The following is a 15,686-nucleotide window of genomic DNA, read 5'->3' on the forward strand; positions in this document are numbered from 1 at the left end:
GAAGGGAAGTATATTTTCCGAGATGATGAGATTGTTAGAGTCGACCGTTCTGAAAAGCAGTGGATGAATGATATTCCATGGCATGACAACACTGAAGAGTTTCTTGTCTGTGGCGCAAGAGTGAGATTCATTCATTTAAGGCCGGCTGCCATCGATAGCAGCAGGAGTGGATATTTGCCGAAAAAGCCCATCGTATTTCTACATGGAAGTCGGAGCTGGAGTTATATGTGGAGAAAGGTGTGTTGGAATTTGTTACTCCATCTTGTTCAGGTGATACTAGGTCATGGTGGGCAACAGTGAACAGTGATTACATGCTACTGTAAACTGTGGGAAGTGCTAATGTTTATCCATCTATAGATTATGACCAAACTTCTCCAAGAGGGCCATGAGCTCTACGCCCTTGATTGGCTCGGCCACGGACGAAGCGACAAACATACGCACCGAGAATGTATTACATTTGAGCTTCACATGCGGACGTTAAGTGCTTTTGTCAACCATGTGCAACTCAGAGACGCCATGCTGGTAGCACACAGTTGGGGTGGGTAAGTGAAAATTTTATTTCTCTGCCATTATCACGGCAAGCCTGTAATTCCAGCACATTTCGTCCCCCATCCCCCCTCCCCCCCCCTTTTTTTTTTTGGAAATAGTAGTAACGACATCAGGTGTGTGGCTCTATGCACTATTCCTCATCTTCCCTCATCGTCATGCAGTGGCCTCTTCCTCATTAATTCATTCTTACCGCGTCGACCTCACGAGACGAGTCGAAACAGTTGCCTTCTCTATGGAGCCTGGTTCCTTTTGAGTAGGGTCTTGCACGGTTATGTTTCTGAATCCACTATCACGAGATTCATATGTCCAGAAATTTTGGAGGGAGAAGTTGAAGGCTATGGGGCACCTTACCGGCACGTACCCGGGAACGCTAGACCAAGCGTCGAGAATTTTGCACATTTGGGCACTGGAATACCGCGCTTTGTTCTGAGAGATCTTCGTGAGGCACCTCTGTGGAAGATATGTGAAGCTATTTGTGGTCCAAGACACTTCAGTGACCTGAACGCGCTGGCACTTCTATCGGAAAGGGATGACAATGCGAGATTTTACTGGCAACTGGGACGACGAGATGACCTGAATGAGACCACGGAGAGCAGACCAAAGATTGTTGTGGTATGTGGAGAGCGTGATCCATTGGTGAAAGACTACAAGCCTGGTGAATGTCATTGGCAAGAGTAACATGGCAGACTGGGCACCAGATGGTATCTGGCTCCAAAACGCAGGTCACTACCCCATGGAAGACAAGCCAGAGGATGTTGCGCAATTGATAGCTAGGTTCGCCTGATTTTGTAACCAGGTTAGCTTGGCCTACGCGAAAGGCCTCGTATTCCCTGGGGGCATAAACGTATGCCTATCAAGAAGTAATATTTTTGTAAAATGACTGGATTGCTTTATTCTTGACTGTGTTGATCATAGCGTATGAGCAAATCGTTGTATTGTTGAGGAATAGCAGTACACAGGGTGCAGTCCATTGCTGATTAATGTAGCGCTGTAAAGTTCGGCGTCCATCCCAGTTAGGTGGAATAATTAATATAAAGGTCTTCTGGTTGAAACATTTCGGCGTAAAATAGAAAGCAAGCGGTACCATGGAACAGGAGTTGAGTTTGCGCCACCACAGGCTAATGTCTGCCCCTCATTACACCATAACTACTTAATGTATTTCCCGGTTGACCTGCGCACCCGGTTGACCTGCGCACACCGCCTACCACTGTATTTAATTGATGAGGAACCAGGTGATCGCAAGTGGGCACTTAGGTCGCTGCAAGGGTCACGTGACTTCTTTGGCAGTTTTGGTCCGTGCTCATCGCAATTATGTAATTTTGTAGGGTATGCCCTGGTAACCCGGTAATTTACCCACACAGATTATTAGTCTCTTTCTATCATCATCCCAATTACCATGGAACACAGTACAGATTATATCTGGAGGGCCTATGAGGATCGTACCCTCACTGAGCTTATACAGGTTAATTCTGAACCTGATACGGAACCAGCGAGCGAGTATGTCGATGAGTTTGAAGACTGGCAAGAATTCCAAGCAGCAATTCCTGACCCGGATGAGGTAAATATATATTGACAACAACTAGATCCAAACTAGTTTTAAACTGATTTATTCCTAGCCAAGTCATATTCCAACACCATTAACCTTTCATCCAACCCACCCAATATCAGCTACTATTATTGAGCATGTGCCTCTACTTCCAGAGTATCCAGAAACTCATGAGGAAGGGTTTGCCTATATCGTGAATATTGACAAATCTAGACCGGATAAGCTACGAGCTGTGATGAAATCTTGTCGGGATTGGTAGTAGATAATAATAAGAGAGATAAATAAATGCCTGCGGGTCCCTATGCGGCAGGGCTGTCTTCAGGACAAATATTTGTAGAGAGAAATACTACCTCCCGTAGAGGTTAGCTACTACTGCGGCGTAGTGGCTTACCCCTGGAAGATGAATAAAGATAAAGATAAAGGGTCTCTTTGGTCTGCCTTTAGGAGAGAAAGGTAGTAAGAGAATAATTCAGATGAAAGCTCTTGTTTTATTCAGTCTGGTTTCTAGGCCATATTTATAGACAGAAAATATTCAGTTCATCTAGCTAATTACCCAAGGTAAGCGTAGGCTGTTTGCCCGAGGTAATCTTGCCGTAAACGTGCTGTTGCCCGAGGTAGGTAAACGTGCTGTTACCCGCGGCTATAGAAGGCCTAATAACCTCGGTTTGGTAGGCTGACGTAGATAAAAAGCATAGTAAAGGCCGAAGTGAGGGGAAAGTGAGAGATAAATGAGAGATAATTGGAAGATCAGATGAAAGCGGTGAGAGATGGCAGAACGGGAACATCAACTGGAACTTTCCATGTTGAATTGGAAGCTCTGGAAATCTACATGAATTAATGCATGCACCTAAAATCCTGACAAATCTGTTAGTGAATAACTAGTTATTAACTATTTATAAACTACTTACTAACTAGTTATTAGACACAGTACGCTATGGGTGGGTATGGATCAAGAGAATTTGTGCATTCCGCATTCCTTGGCTGCCAAACAGAGCGAAAACGCTTTAAATGTAATGGTGTTAAGAGCTGCGAGTTTATTGATCCTAGACTCTCATATCTAGCCCATACAAAAGTGGACAAAGATCTATGGACCCTAATCACAAATATACGCCAAGAGATTGCGGATTCCTCGCTCTCAGAGGGCCATGGAGAGCTACAGCGTAATAGTATTGGGTAAGTAAACTAATTCCGAATCAGTTCTTGACTAAACTAATCTCTATAGACTATATAACGCAATTAAAAAGAAGTTCCTTCGGGGTGACGCTTGTAAAACCTCTTGCCTAGCTTGTCAACCTATAATTCGCCAGCATAATTATGGAGTAAGTCTTATTCCTACTAGTTTCTAACTAGTTACTAACTAGCTATTAGAATATAGGTGGAGTGCCTAGCTATTATATAGGCTGCGCGAATTCAATATAAGAGAACCATCAACAACACTACTACAGTTCTCTTCTTCCGAAAGAGAGATTACTTGATATAGAACTTCTACAGAAGCTTCTAGCCTCTACTTATCAGCCTAGGCCACTAACATACGGAGTGATTGAACCGGCGAATTCAAGAAGGCCACTATGCGGTAATATTTACTTCTTAACCAGTAATTATCTAATTACTAACTAGTTCTAGGTGTCGTCCATCCTTAGGGCTAGGGTAAAATCCAAAGCCATGGGTCTTGCAATGTGATATTCCAGACCTTTATCCCGCTTCTTCCTGAGAGACACCCATATGCAATCTTCTACTCTCGTGGAAGGCATTCTCATCCACCGCCGCCGCCTACTAAATCTCCATAGATAATCGCTAGCGAGGTTCTTGATCTAATTTGTAAAAATCTAGACCTAGACCTTAAGCTAAGTACGCGTTTTGCTAGCTAGAAATTAGTTAGGAACTAATTCCTAACTACTTCTAGGCACATTCCTACGTAGTCCTACGCTTCGTGATTTCTGCAAGCAATATCAATGCAAAACGCTATCACAGATCCACTCTAGCTTTGCAAAGATTGATAAGGTTTCAGCATTACTCTGGAAACAACGAGCGCTTAGTTACCCCTTTGGTAAGGGTATAGCTAGCCTTCGCCATCAAATGGAAGTTAAACCTAAATTGAAGGTAAATTAACTAGTACAAAGCTAGTTTTTAACTAGACACTGACTAGTTCTCTCTAGGAATATATTCGCGAGATCTATGAAACTTCGGAAGGGACCTTTGTCTTCTGTGCTTTTGTGAAGCAGCTCCAATTTATGGCAACGCTTGATGCTATTGAGGTTGATATGTCCTATAAGCGAGTGAAGGGGGATATCAACGAGGTGATCTTCGCTACAATGCTCACGAACCATGGTAAAAGTAAGTAAGGTTACTATTAACTAATTTATAATTAGTTACTTACTAGTTCGAACTAGTTATAACGCTCTGTCGTGTTTTCACTGACCAAGAGAACTCCGCGGGGTATAAATTTATCTTCCGGATGGTCTTTGAACTTATATCAAGGTCAATAGGGAGACCTATTAGGTTTCACTACCTACATGGTGAAGGTATTAAGGCAATTGTTGGCGATATGTGTCCAAAGCAGATCCTCGGTAAGTTAACTAATTAATCTTTAGTTATAAACTAGTTACTAACTAGTATAAAGGCTTAGGTACATTCCTTCAGGACCAAGATACCGAGCACCATAGGCGATCTCCAGCTTGGCACCTCGCGCGGATTATGATCTTTTGCGCTATTCACTTTATGCGAACAGTATCAAAGATCTACCCAAATCGACCTGATGGCTCCCATATAGAGCGCCATGAGCGGCTAAATGGGCTACTGCTATGTAAGACCGAACGTGATTACCATAAGCTACTAGATCTTATTGAAGGTAAATTACTTACCTAAACTAGTTTATACTTAATTACTAACTAGTTACTAGAGCACGAGCCAGACCTCAAATATTGGGTTCGACATAAGAGACACCCAGTTATTGCAGCGGGGCTATGCCAGGCATGCTCAGGTGTTAGCCCTAAATTCTTTTCAAGGTTCCGGCCTCATACAAATGCAGTCGAGCAAATCCATAATAAGTCCTATGCTCTTGGAACTTATGATTCGTTATTAGGTGCTGTGACAAAGTATGTATTAGTTCTAAACTAATTCTAAACTAGTTACTAACTTAATATCATAGGTCATTATACCTTGATCAACAGGATTTAGACCAACTCGAGACTCGAGAGAAGTTTGGTATTCATCACCGCTATCAAGCTGATGATATCGAAGCCCGCTTTGGAAGGAATCTCCAGCGCGAAGCTAGAAAAAGAGAAAAAGCGGAAAATCAGGCTAGTCAACATAGAGAAGCACAGATACAGTTTGATATTGATGATCAAATCCTCCTTGAGGCCTCATCGTCAGGCTACGTGGTTGATATTGGACGTCGGTCAAGGTCATCTACGCCACGTCGGTCAAGATCATCTACACCACGGCGATCAAGCTCTAGAGCTACTACACGGAGCCGTTCTCGGTACGTATAAAACTAGTTAAAAACTAGTCCAATACTATTTACTAACTAATTTTATAGAATATCTACAAGCCCTAGTCTCCGGCGTACAGCTGTGATAAACTCACAGAATCAAGACCATCTAAACGACCTTCGAGAGCTCGAAATTCGGCAGAAACGCCAAGAGATTGAGGATTCTCAAGAAGAAAGACGAATGAAGCGTCAGCAGTTAGAGCTTGAGACTAAAGAACAAGAACTAAGGGTTGCGAAGATTGAACTAGAAAGGCAGCTCGTTGCGGCGCAACTAGAGCAGATAAAGAGAAGGAACTAGTTAAAACCTAAGTAAAACTAGTTCTCAAAGCAAAAATGCAAATTGAAAACCATAGAAAACACCATAAAGAACTAGTTTTAACTAGTTCTTGAAGCTTGATAGCAAAAAAGCAAAACCCACGAAGAAAACTAGTTTCAAACTAGTCCCTACGCCTCATCCTCTGATGGGACGTACTCCTGACCCTGCTGATTGCGAGGGTCAGTGAAAAGACCAAAATACTCGCAAGTGCCCTTGACTTCGTCATGGCAGCAGACTAAAACTAGTTAGTAACTGGTTTAAACCTTGTATTTCTGGAGTACTCACGCTTAGGTTGATCAGTGTCTTTGCAAACCTCACAAGGCATAGGAAGCTTCATCGATCGAACGGCTTGACGCATTTTGGTAATATGCACCTAAGAATATTAGTAGAAGAACTAGTTAGCAACTAATATATCGCGATACTTACCGATCGATCATTCTTGAGAGGAAGCTTAGGCAAAATCTCTTCCTTTGCCGCCTCGCGCTCATCGTAGGCCTCCATGATCTCATTGAAAAACTCTGTAAACTAGTTAGTAATTTATTCAGAAATCCAAATTAACTAGTTCTTAATTAGTTGTAGCACTTTCTGATAGCACGGAATTCATCAGCTTGGCAAGGGCGACCACCAAATTCCTCGCCAGTCAGAGACACTTCAGGATGCTGCTTCTGAACGTGCTTGCGGAGGTTGTTGGTGGAGGTAAAGAGAGTCTATAAAGTAGTTAGCAACTAGTTTAGAAAGGAGCAAAGTGAGGAGTAAAGTGAAGTAAAAGTAAAAGACTTACAGCATTTCCACAATCTTCAACTCGACAGTATCTCTCGCCAACCTCGATGGTGCAATAGCCTTTGTTCTGTAATATTAATTAGCTTTGCAGCCCAAAACCAGTTCAGAACTAGTAAACTGACGTCTTCAGTGAGAGAAGGGAGCTTCAGATCTGCCTTCGACAGGTCAAGGTAACGTTGGAAGTTTGGCTGTAAATCTGTCAGTTTGAATACCCCAAAACCACTTCAGAACTAGTAAACTCACATTTTTCTTGACTTGGGCCATGATGATGGAGATGATGGAGATGACAGAGATAATGGAGATGATGGAGATGATGAGAACCAGCTGTTTACTAGTTCAGAGGATGGTTTTGGAGATGGTGGAGATGGTGGAGATGGTAGAGAGGATGGTGAAGAAGAGAAGGATGGTGAAGAAGAGAAGGATGGTGAAGAAGAGAAGGATGGTGAAGAAGAGAAGGATGGTGAAGAAGAGAAGGATGGTGAAGAAGAGAAGGATGGTGAAGAAGAGAAGGATGGTGAAGAAGAGAAGGATAGTGAAGAAGAGAACTAGATGTTGTCTAGTTTTATAGAAGGATTATAGAAGGAAGATTCCGGATGGGTAATTCCGTAAGGGTAATTCCAAAATTACGAAGGATTTACGTTTTCCCGGAAAGTGGGGGCCAAAGTCATGTGACTCTTGCACTCACCTAGATGCTCCCTTGCGGTCACCTATAGTCACCAATACTCCCACCACCCTGCCTGATTTATCAGGCAGATACACCTAGATAGGCATAGCGCAGTAAAATCATCCACCGCTTTTCTCACCGCTTTATTGCCTTTCCATCTCTTCTTTCTCAATGCTCTCTCCAACTAACCTCCTATAACCTTATTATGGCGTCTTTGCCCATCAGCCTTCTTTTTGCGGCCCCTAGTATTAATGATGACAGCGAATCAGGTTAGCTCTCTCTCTAGAGAGGCGTTTAATACTAACTTGAGTAGTGTCTTCAGCTTCGGCCGACCGATTATCCTCCGAGACACCCCCTGAGTCCCCTGCTATACCTATTATGCGGCCTCCACCCACCGAGACGCAGTACGATACTCTAGCGCTTGCGATGGGAATGATCCACCAGTTCACGCGAGACGAGGGTTATTCTGTGTCAACCTTTAGGTCTTACTCTAAAAAGGGCATCAAGACAATCGTTCGGCTATGCTGCACTCGCGGGAGGCTATACCAGCCGCGGCAGAAGCCGCAGGATGCGGATAATCGAGCTCGGCAGACTACAACTCTCGCGATGGGCTGTCCTTTCGATGATGGGCTGTCCTTTCGATATTGCTATCCGACTACGGCAGACGACGAATAAATGGGAGATCACGCATGAGAACACGCTCCATAGCCATGGTCCTACTCCTCTATCGACCCAGCATATCCACCGAACGCAAGAGCTTCTTGCAAAGGCCTCAATCATCGACCATTATATCCGGCAAGGCTACACTACTCGTCAGGTCCTAACTGGGCTTCGCGAGGAGGATTCTAGCTACGCTTTAATCCCGCGGGATATCTACAACCGCCGAAAGAAGCTTAGTACGGAGTTTCTAGCTGGCCGAACGCCTATTCAGGCGCTTTTGATGGAGCTTCCAAAGGATAACGACTGGATTTTCAGGCATAAGCTTGACTATGAGGGTCATCTAACTGCTCTGTTCTGTATACATCGAACTAGCCTAGAGATGCTAAGGCGTCATCCCTGGGTAATTTTGATGGATTGCACATACAAAACCAATCGATATGGGCTGCCGCTACTTGATATTGTGGGCCTAGTGTCTACTGGGCAGACCTGCTATATCGCGTTCGCGTTTATCCAAGATGAGAAGCAAGACACCTACGAGGTCGTCCTTCACTGTCTTGCAGAGGCCTACGAGTCGCTTAGTCTTCAGTATCCGCGGACGATATTGATTGATAAAGAGCGAGCGCTGATTAATGCTATCAACGTCGTCTTTCCTGACACTAAAACCATCATTTGTATCTGGCATATCGAGATGAATCTCTTGAAGAAAGCTCGCCCTCTTCTATCAGACCAGATTGCTATCGCGCGCAGAGATGGCTTTCCTCTACCTACGGGCCTTGACCTCGACCTTGACCCTGATGATCCTACGCGGTCTAATAGGCCCAAAACCAAAGACCAGCTCCAGGAAGAGCTTCGAAAGCTAGTCGATAAAGGGTGGAAAAAGATGCTTCAGCGCTGGAATCAGGTGGTTTATGCAGATTCAGAGACCCTATTAAACCAGCGCTGGGACTGGTTTAAAGAGTCTTATGCAGACCCAGTTTTCCAGCCTCTACTAGCCTATCTTCAGGCTGAATGGCTAGATGACTGCCCTGAGCAGTTCCTACGACTTTATACGGCGCATTATCTCCATCTAGGTGAGACGGCGACGTCAAGGGCTGAAGCAGCTCATTGGCTACTAAAGAAAGACCTCCATACATCAGCTAATGATCTTCTGGTTGTTTTGACAACTTTTGAGCGCGTTATTAACCGCCAATATACTAATATCAGGCATACAATTGCGTCCGAACAGGTTCGCAAAGCCACTAACCAATCATCGCTATACACAAACCTCACATACCTGATCTCCTCGAGAGCGATCAAGCATCTAGAGAGCATCAGACGCTACTATCTACCAGAAGGGCAAGACAAACCAGCTATCCAACCAAACTGCAGCTGCAGATCGAAAGAAACCACCGGTTTCCCATGTATCCACCTTATCAAGCAACACCAAGACACACACCAAAGCTTCGAACCTAAGCTTTCCCATCAGCAATGGCATCTATACCCACTCGGTGAGGCGCCACCTATCAACCCTCTACTCCTAGTGTGGGACCCGCTACCTGTTCGGCGCCGTGGAAGGCCACGTGGAGCGGCCAACTTCTTACAGCCTTCGCAGGCGTCGAACACGCAGCAGAGCACCCAGAGCACGCAGCAGAGCACCCAGAGCACTGTATTCGACCATTCAACCCACCGAGAGCCATCAGCTTTCGAATATATTCTTCCACCACAGGAAGGGGGACGCGGAGGCCGTGGAGGGCGTCGTGGAGGTCGTGGAGGCCGTGGGGGGCGTCGTGGAGGTCATGGAGATGCGGTCGGGGGTAGGAGGGTGCTTCGGAGCTATCAGCGAGGTCAGATAGATGCTGAGTAATCAGGTTGGAGGCATCTGATTGGCTATTAAGAGGGATAGACGCAGAAAACGAGGAGAGAGCGATGGATGCGGTCAAAAAACCTGTCTTTTTACTATGTAAACCAGAATGAAGAATCTCTGCAGGAAAAGGACACCTCAAAATTCAGGCTATATTGTTTTCTTCGGGCAGAAAGGGTGGGTGCCTGATTTATCAGGCAGGGGATGGTGGGAGTATCAATTCTCTATCTTTTCGCAATTTTGACACCGGTTCACCTGGTTACAAGACTGACTTCCTGCGGGAAGCAGAGAAGCGGAGACAAGAAGATGAGAGAGAGAGAAGCAGGCTAAAGAACGACAGAATCAGGATGAAGAGCGCACCCGTCACACCACTTTTACGGAATTTGTACGTCCGTTCTTTGTTGAGTGGATACAACTTGCCGTGATCCTCATTCATGCCATTGATTATATCATGTATATTGCTTGTATTTTGTTATATTGTTTTACTACCGAATGGGCCCCAAACTGCAATGCAAATCAATAGTGCCTTAGTGCCCATAATCCTATATCTGAAGCCAGGTTCCGAGGTTGACTGTATTGATATTAGTAAATCTTGTCAAATAATATTATGGGAAGAAACAATAAGCTGACCATGCACTACCTTGACCTGGGTATACGCTGAAAGGGCATACTCGCCCAACTCTCGTCCAATGCCGCTTTGTTTATAGCCGCCGAATGGAATGGCAAAGTGAGAGTCTTGGGAACTATTGATCTGTTGGTTGTCAGGATCGCTTCCACTCATATAATGACACACCAAGGTACATACCCAAACTATGCCAGCCTCAATCGCGGCTGCGACTGTGTGGGCACGGGTGATGTTCTCTGTGAAAATGGCGGCGCCCAATCCGTATTCCGTGTCATTAGCCTTGTCAATGGCATCTTGCTGACTGCTGAAAGACTGAATTCCGACAAAAGGTCCGAAGACCTCTTCGAGGACCAGGGGTCATATTGCGGTCGGTGTCTTTGAAGATAATGGGGTGGGCAAAATATCCTTTCGCATTGTTTGGCGGCTGATTCTCCCCAAGAACGATTGTGGCGCCTTCTTTCTTCGCGGCCTCAAAATAACGCAGAATCCGATCTCGTTGCGCCGCTGACACTTGAGGTCCGTGGTTCACCTTGGAATCAAATTGGCTCCCAACAACAGAGGTTTCAATTGTGTATTATTTGAATCTCTCCACAAAGGTCTCGTAAGCACTGTCGTGAACATAAATGCGCGATGTGGATGTGCAGATCTGACCCATGTTGCTCATGATTCCAACATGCGACCACTTGACTGCTTGATCCAGATTGGCATCTTCGAAGACAACCAAAGGGCTCTTACCACCTGTTTCCAGTGTGATTGTCTTTAGATTCGAAGCAGCAGCCTTCATGATTGCCCTTCCAGTGATTGTACTCCTAGTGAACGCGATCTTGTCAATGCCTGGGTGCGACGCGATGGATGCTCCGGCGGTTGCACCAGGACCATTGACAACATTCACAACACCAGCCGGAAAGCCAGCCTCGCGAATCAAAGTTGCAAGATACAAAATTGAAAGTGGCGTCTGTTCGGCCTCTTTGATGACAACCGTATTCCCGCAAGCAAGTGCAGGCCCCAATTTCCACGCTGCCATCTACGCTTAATTAGTGTTTGTTCTAGTTCAAGCTCTGACAAAGACCGAAGTATATAGCTCACCATTGCAGGGTAGTTCCATGGAATAATTTGACCACACACTCCAATAGTTGCATGCCTGGTATAGGCCAGCTTGGCATCGCTAGTCGGGATGGTTTGACCATGAATCTTATCGGCCCAGCCACCATAGTAACGGAAGATGGAGACCACCTCGGCAAGGTCTTCGTTCAGAGCCTGCTCATAAGGCTTACCATTGTCCCATGCATCAATGGTCGCAAGTATATGCTTGTCACGATCGCATAGCTCCGCCAAGCGGGTCAGAAGTACCCCTCGATCGTAACCTGTCACAGATTTCCATTCGCTTGACTTGAATGCTTTCTGAGCAGCCGCAACGGCAAGATCGCTATTATCTGGCCCTGCAGAAGAGACGCTTACAATAACCGACTCAACGAAGAGGTTAACAGTCGAAAGCGTTTGGCCGGACAAAGAAAGAACGAATTCATTGTTGATAAACGGTCCTGTATTAAGTGATGAGCCCTGAGCAGCGACATCCAATTCCTCGGCAATGTTTCCTTACTAGTAGGCTGCAGGTAGGTTGTGTTATTGGGGGCAGTCAACTCGATAGGCTGAGTCATGATGAAAATACTTGAAGTGAAAGGATTTTTTTTGCGTAATGTTATTGTGAGGTGCCATATTTATATATTTTTTTTTATCTGGGAACTAAGTTTCGTTGCCCCACGAAAGGTTTTTGTGAAGGAATTGGTATGAAGGTAGGTCGATGGGTAATGGCCTATCTTTTTACCGCGTTGGGAAAGGCCAAATTGAAATTTCTTGAAATTGATGGATAAGCATGCGCAGGCTAAATTGTTTGCGGAATAATATGGAAACTTATCTGCCAAGGTTTAGCTGGCCTAAAATCTTTCCCATTGAGGTTAGCTTCGCCCAAATAGTTGAAACGGACGCCCCTTTGAACAATTTATTCCCCAAATATTTCCAGCGGCTAATTTAATCTTCGACAACTGGGCGCGCGGTTCCCTATCTTAAGGCTTGGGCAATTTTTGAATATTTTAGGCAACTAGAGGGGCAACAGCCAGGACCACGTCCATACCAGGCATGTCTTCTGGCCATGTGGAAATTGGAAGACGAGCTCAGGAATGTCCACGGTTTACTATATAAATGGCTACTTTGGCCGACATATCTCACCAATCAATCATCCTGGTTCTTATTCTTTTGAGTACCACATCTCTCTTTTGTTTCTTTAAGCAAAGATGGAATTCTTCAACTATCCCGGAACTGAGGCCAACTCAGAATCTTTCCACTACTCGCAAGCCACCCGCATCGGAAACTCTGTCAAAACTTCTGGCCAAGGCGGCTGGGATGAAAATGGCAGTATCACTTCAGATGTGGAGAAACAAGTCGCCGTCGCGTTTGCCAATGTCGAAAAAGGCCTGAAAAATGTCGACACCCGCCTGTCCTGGGAGAATGTGTACGCGGTGCGCAGCTATCATATCAATATGGAAGAGACGTTTGAAATAGTCACCAGCAATTTCAAAAGACTTCTGCCGAACCATCGCCCCATTTGGACTTGTGTGGAAATCGGAAAACTCGGGATTGATGGGATGCTGGTGGATCGAGGTGGAGGCCCATTGCCCATACTATGACTGATCATTGCTGAAGCGTCCTTAAGCCCACTGTGTCCAGCCATGTTATTAATTGCATCAAATTGAAAACTTATTCATCAAATGGTCTCAGCGCTCTTTATATTTTATTGGTTTTCAAAGTGCAAATAATGCCATGAATTTATGTGAAAGTTCCTTGTAGGAATATTTCCGATCTGCGTACTACATGCGCCTAAGAGGATCGAATCAAGATACTACTCACATTGATAGATAAGAGATCAATGACAATCGCAACCCGCCTATCGCTTGAAAAGCCTCAATGAATCATAAATAAATGCCAAGGTTGAAGGACCGATAAGCCGTATCTCCGATGGTTGATAAGGAATTGAAATCTGCGGGGTGCACCGGGAAATCCCCGAGCTAGGCTCAATGAGGAAGGTTTTTGGGCCATTTTGAAAGCAGTTCTTAAGACCCAATCAGTACACATTCCCCCACAACAATATTTGTTAGTCACTATATGAATTTACCCCGCAATTTTGCGAGCAACAGAATTTACGGTAGCACGCCACTGGCTTAACCGAAGTACTTGACAGTGCGGTCTTTATCTTTCGAGAGTCATAGCCTATCTGCTTGGCTAGGCGCTAGACCGGTCACGGATGAATGGCCCAAATGCTTTCCCTTGCTGGACTAGAGCAAAGCTTCTTTGTAGACCATGCGCAGTAGATGGGGTATATAAAGCGAGACCTACGTTCTGACAAAAGCAACTAACGGAATGATCGGAACTTCAGCGCATTCCTTTTCAAGTCAATCAATGGAGAAATCAAAATCTAGCGTCGGCTCACTGGATGCAGTTGAGAACGCACAGCTGGGTACTTACCAGGATGAGCAGCTCTATCGGCTGGGCTATACGCCCCAGCTGCGCCGCACGCGGAAGTTATCGACTATGCTGTTTACGTCACTTTCAATTGCGTCTATTCCGTATGGCATCGGCAGTTCCTTGATGAATGCCGTTTATGGCGGTGGTCAACTATCACTGTTTGTCGGACTGCTCGTTGTACTGGCATTGGATTCCTGTGTCGCAGTTTCTCTTTCAGAACTCGCATCAAGATATCCCACCTCCTCGGGTGTCTATCATTGGTCGTTCAACCTTCTCAAATCTACCGGAAACCGACGGCTAGTATCTTTCGTCACTGTCTGGATTTGGCTCATTGGAAATTGGACTATTTCTCTATCGGTCAATTTCGGCATCGCGTCGCTCGTCGCTGCGACAGTGTCAATTTTCTATCCCGACTGGACGGCCACATCATGGCAGCTTCTGCTCATCTTCTACGCAATCTGTCTTATCACCTTCATGATATGCTTCTTCGGTGACCATTTACTTCCCCTTATTGACACCCTGTCAGCGGCATTTTCGGTTATCACTTGCATTGTCTTTGCTGTCACCATGGCCGTTCTTTCCAGAGACGGTCGACACGATGCCCATACGGGGTTTGCTGGCTATGATCCTTCTTACTCCGGATGGGAACAGCATTTCACATTTTTCATCGGACTACTTCCACCGGCCTATGCTTTTTCTGCCCTTGGAATGGTTACGTCCATGGCAGAGGAATGCACAGATCCTGAAATACAAATCCCTACAGCAATCAGCTTGGTGCCCGTTATTGCCGGTGCAGCAGCGCTGGTGTTTACTTTACCAATCTGTTTCACTCTGCCGCCTCTGGCAGATATCATTACTGCGCCCTATGGGCAAGCGCTGCCATATGTCATTCATGTTGTGACAGGATCACCGGCAGCATCAATTGTTTTGATGATACTCGTGCTGCTTGTGGCTATGTTCTGCTCTATTAGCATTACTACGACAGCGGGCAGATGCACTTGGGCGTTTTCTCGAGACGATGCCATTCCAATGTCCCATCTGTGGTCATCCACCGTTAGGGATAGTCCACTATCAGCGCTCTGTCTGGTTACAGTTATTGAGATGCTACTGGGACTCATTTATCTCGGAAGTAGCAGTGCTTTTACGGCCTTCGTATCAGTCGGCGTGATTGCATTGGCTGTTGCATACGCGATTCCTATTGCGATCAGTCTGTTTGTTGATGGTCGGAAAGAAGTGGCGAAGTCTCGCTGGAAACTAAGCAATGCCATTAGAGGAGCAGCAAATGTTCTGGGGATATTATGGATCTTCTTCCAGATGCTCCTATTCAGTATGCCGGTCACGCTTCCAGTGACCAGTGCATCCATGACGTACGCATCAGTCGTGTTTCTTGGATGGGTCGGTCTAAGTATGGGATGGTATTTACTTCACGGTCGGAAATGTAAGAATTTCCTCATCATCCGAGCTTTTTCAGTCAACTAACAAACCCGCTTCCAGATTTCAAAGGACCGATGGAAGAAATAGAATAATCTTAATTTCGAGTTACATGAACGTCTATAAGTGTTTATCAATTCATATAATTCATAAAAAGAATTAAAGAAAAAAAAAGCAATAAGAATTATTGAATTATAATACCAGAACATGGTTTCCCAGACAAGTAAACATATCTCCCCAACCACCCTCCTGCCTTTGAGAAGTAA

The 15,686-nt window shown here is 45.2% G+C and overlaps 7 protein-coding genes across 7 annotated transcripts; 4 read left to right on the forward strand and 3 right to left on the reverse strand.

Annotated features, from left to right (window-relative positions):
• Positions 1-4,171: 4,171 nt before the first annotated feature.
• N7498_008995 (uncharacterized protein) lies at positions 4,172-5,883 on the forward strand (the record flags this gene model as incomplete). The annotated part of the gene is made up of 7 exons (XM_058456057.1): positions 4,172-4,195; positions 4,252-4,429; positions 4,486-4,662; positions 4,716-4,943; positions 4,995-5,190; positions 5,244-5,576; positions 5,634-5,883. The coding sequence occupies 7 exons, from the start codon at positions 4,172-4,174 to the stop codon at positions 5,881-5,883; spliced, it is 1,386 nt and encodes a 461-aa protein (XP_058306045.1).
• Positions 5,884-6,029: 146 nt separating this feature from the next.
• Positions 6,030-6,945, reverse strand: N7498_008996 (uncharacterized protein; the record flags this gene model as incomplete). The annotated part of the gene is made up of 7 exons (XM_058456058.1): positions 6,030-6,136; positions 6,187-6,274; positions 6,328-6,419; positions 6,497-6,608; positions 6,683-6,748; positions 6,804-6,869; positions 6,925-6,945. The coding sequence occupies 7 exons, from the start codon at positions 6,943-6,945 to the stop codon at positions 6,030-6,032; spliced, it is 552 nt and encodes a 183-aa protein (XP_058306046.1).
• Positions 6,946-7,017: 72 nt separating this feature from the next.
• On the reverse strand, positions 7,018-7,349 carry N7498_008997 (uncharacterized protein; the record flags this gene model as incomplete). Its single annotated transcript, XM_058456059.1, has 2 exons — positions 7,018-7,237; positions 7,309-7,349. The coding sequence occupies 2 exons, from the start codon at positions 7,347-7,349 to the stop codon at positions 7,018-7,020; spliced, it is 261 nt and encodes an 86-aa protein (XP_058306047.1).
• A 564-nt stretch (positions 7,350-7,913) lies between these two features.
• On the forward strand, positions 7,914-9,525 carry N7498_008998 (transposase; the record flags this gene model as incomplete). The annotated part of the gene is made up of 2 exons (XM_058456060.1): positions 7,914-9,230; positions 9,337-9,525. 2 exons carry the CDS (start codon positions 7,914-7,916, stop codon positions 9,523-9,525), a joined length of 1,506 nt encoding a protein of 501 aa, XP_058306048.1.
• Positions 9,526-10,387: 862 nt separating this feature from the next.
• N7498_008999 (Aldehyde/histidinol dehydrogenase) lies at positions 10,388-12,128 on the reverse strand (the record flags this gene model as incomplete). The annotated part of the gene is given in 8 exon segments (XM_058456061.1): positions 10,388-10,416; positions 10,476-10,596; positions 10,651-10,771; positions 10,784-10,811; positions 10,822-10,999; positions 11,063-11,494; positions 11,557-12,011; positions 12,071-12,128. The coding sequence occupies 8 exon segments, from the start codon at positions 12,126-12,128 to the stop codon at positions 10,388-10,390; spliced, it is 1,422 nt and encodes a 473-aa protein (XP_058306049.1).
• Positions 12,129-12,761: 633 nt separating this feature from the next.
• Positions 12,762-13,154, forward strand: N7498_009000 (YjgF-like protein; the record flags this gene model as incomplete). Its single annotated transcript, XM_058456062.1, has 1 exon — positions 12,762-13,154. One exon carries the CDS (start codon positions 12,762-12,764, stop codon positions 13,152-13,154), a length of 393 nt encoding a protein of 130 aa, XP_058306050.1.
• A 769-nt stretch (positions 13,155-13,923) lies between these two features.
• N7498_009001 (uncharacterized protein) lies at positions 13,924-15,468 on the forward strand (the record flags this gene model as incomplete). The annotated part of the gene is made up of 1 exon (XM_058456063.1): positions 13,924-15,468. The coding sequence occupies one exon, from the start codon at positions 13,924-13,926 to the stop codon at positions 15,466-15,468; it is 1,545 nt and encodes a 514-aa protein (XP_058306051.1).
• Between the last annotated feature and the right edge of the window lie 218 nt (positions 15,469-15,686).

This window comes from Penicillium cinerascens (genome assembly GCF_028974065.1).
Source record: "Penicillium cinerascens strain IBT 15544 chromosome Unknown scaffold_4_segment0_segment0, whole genome shotgun sequence".
Taxonomy (NCBI): Eukaryota; Fungi; Ascomycota; class Eurotiomycetes; order Eurotiales; family Aspergillaceae; genus Penicillium; species Penicillium cinerascens.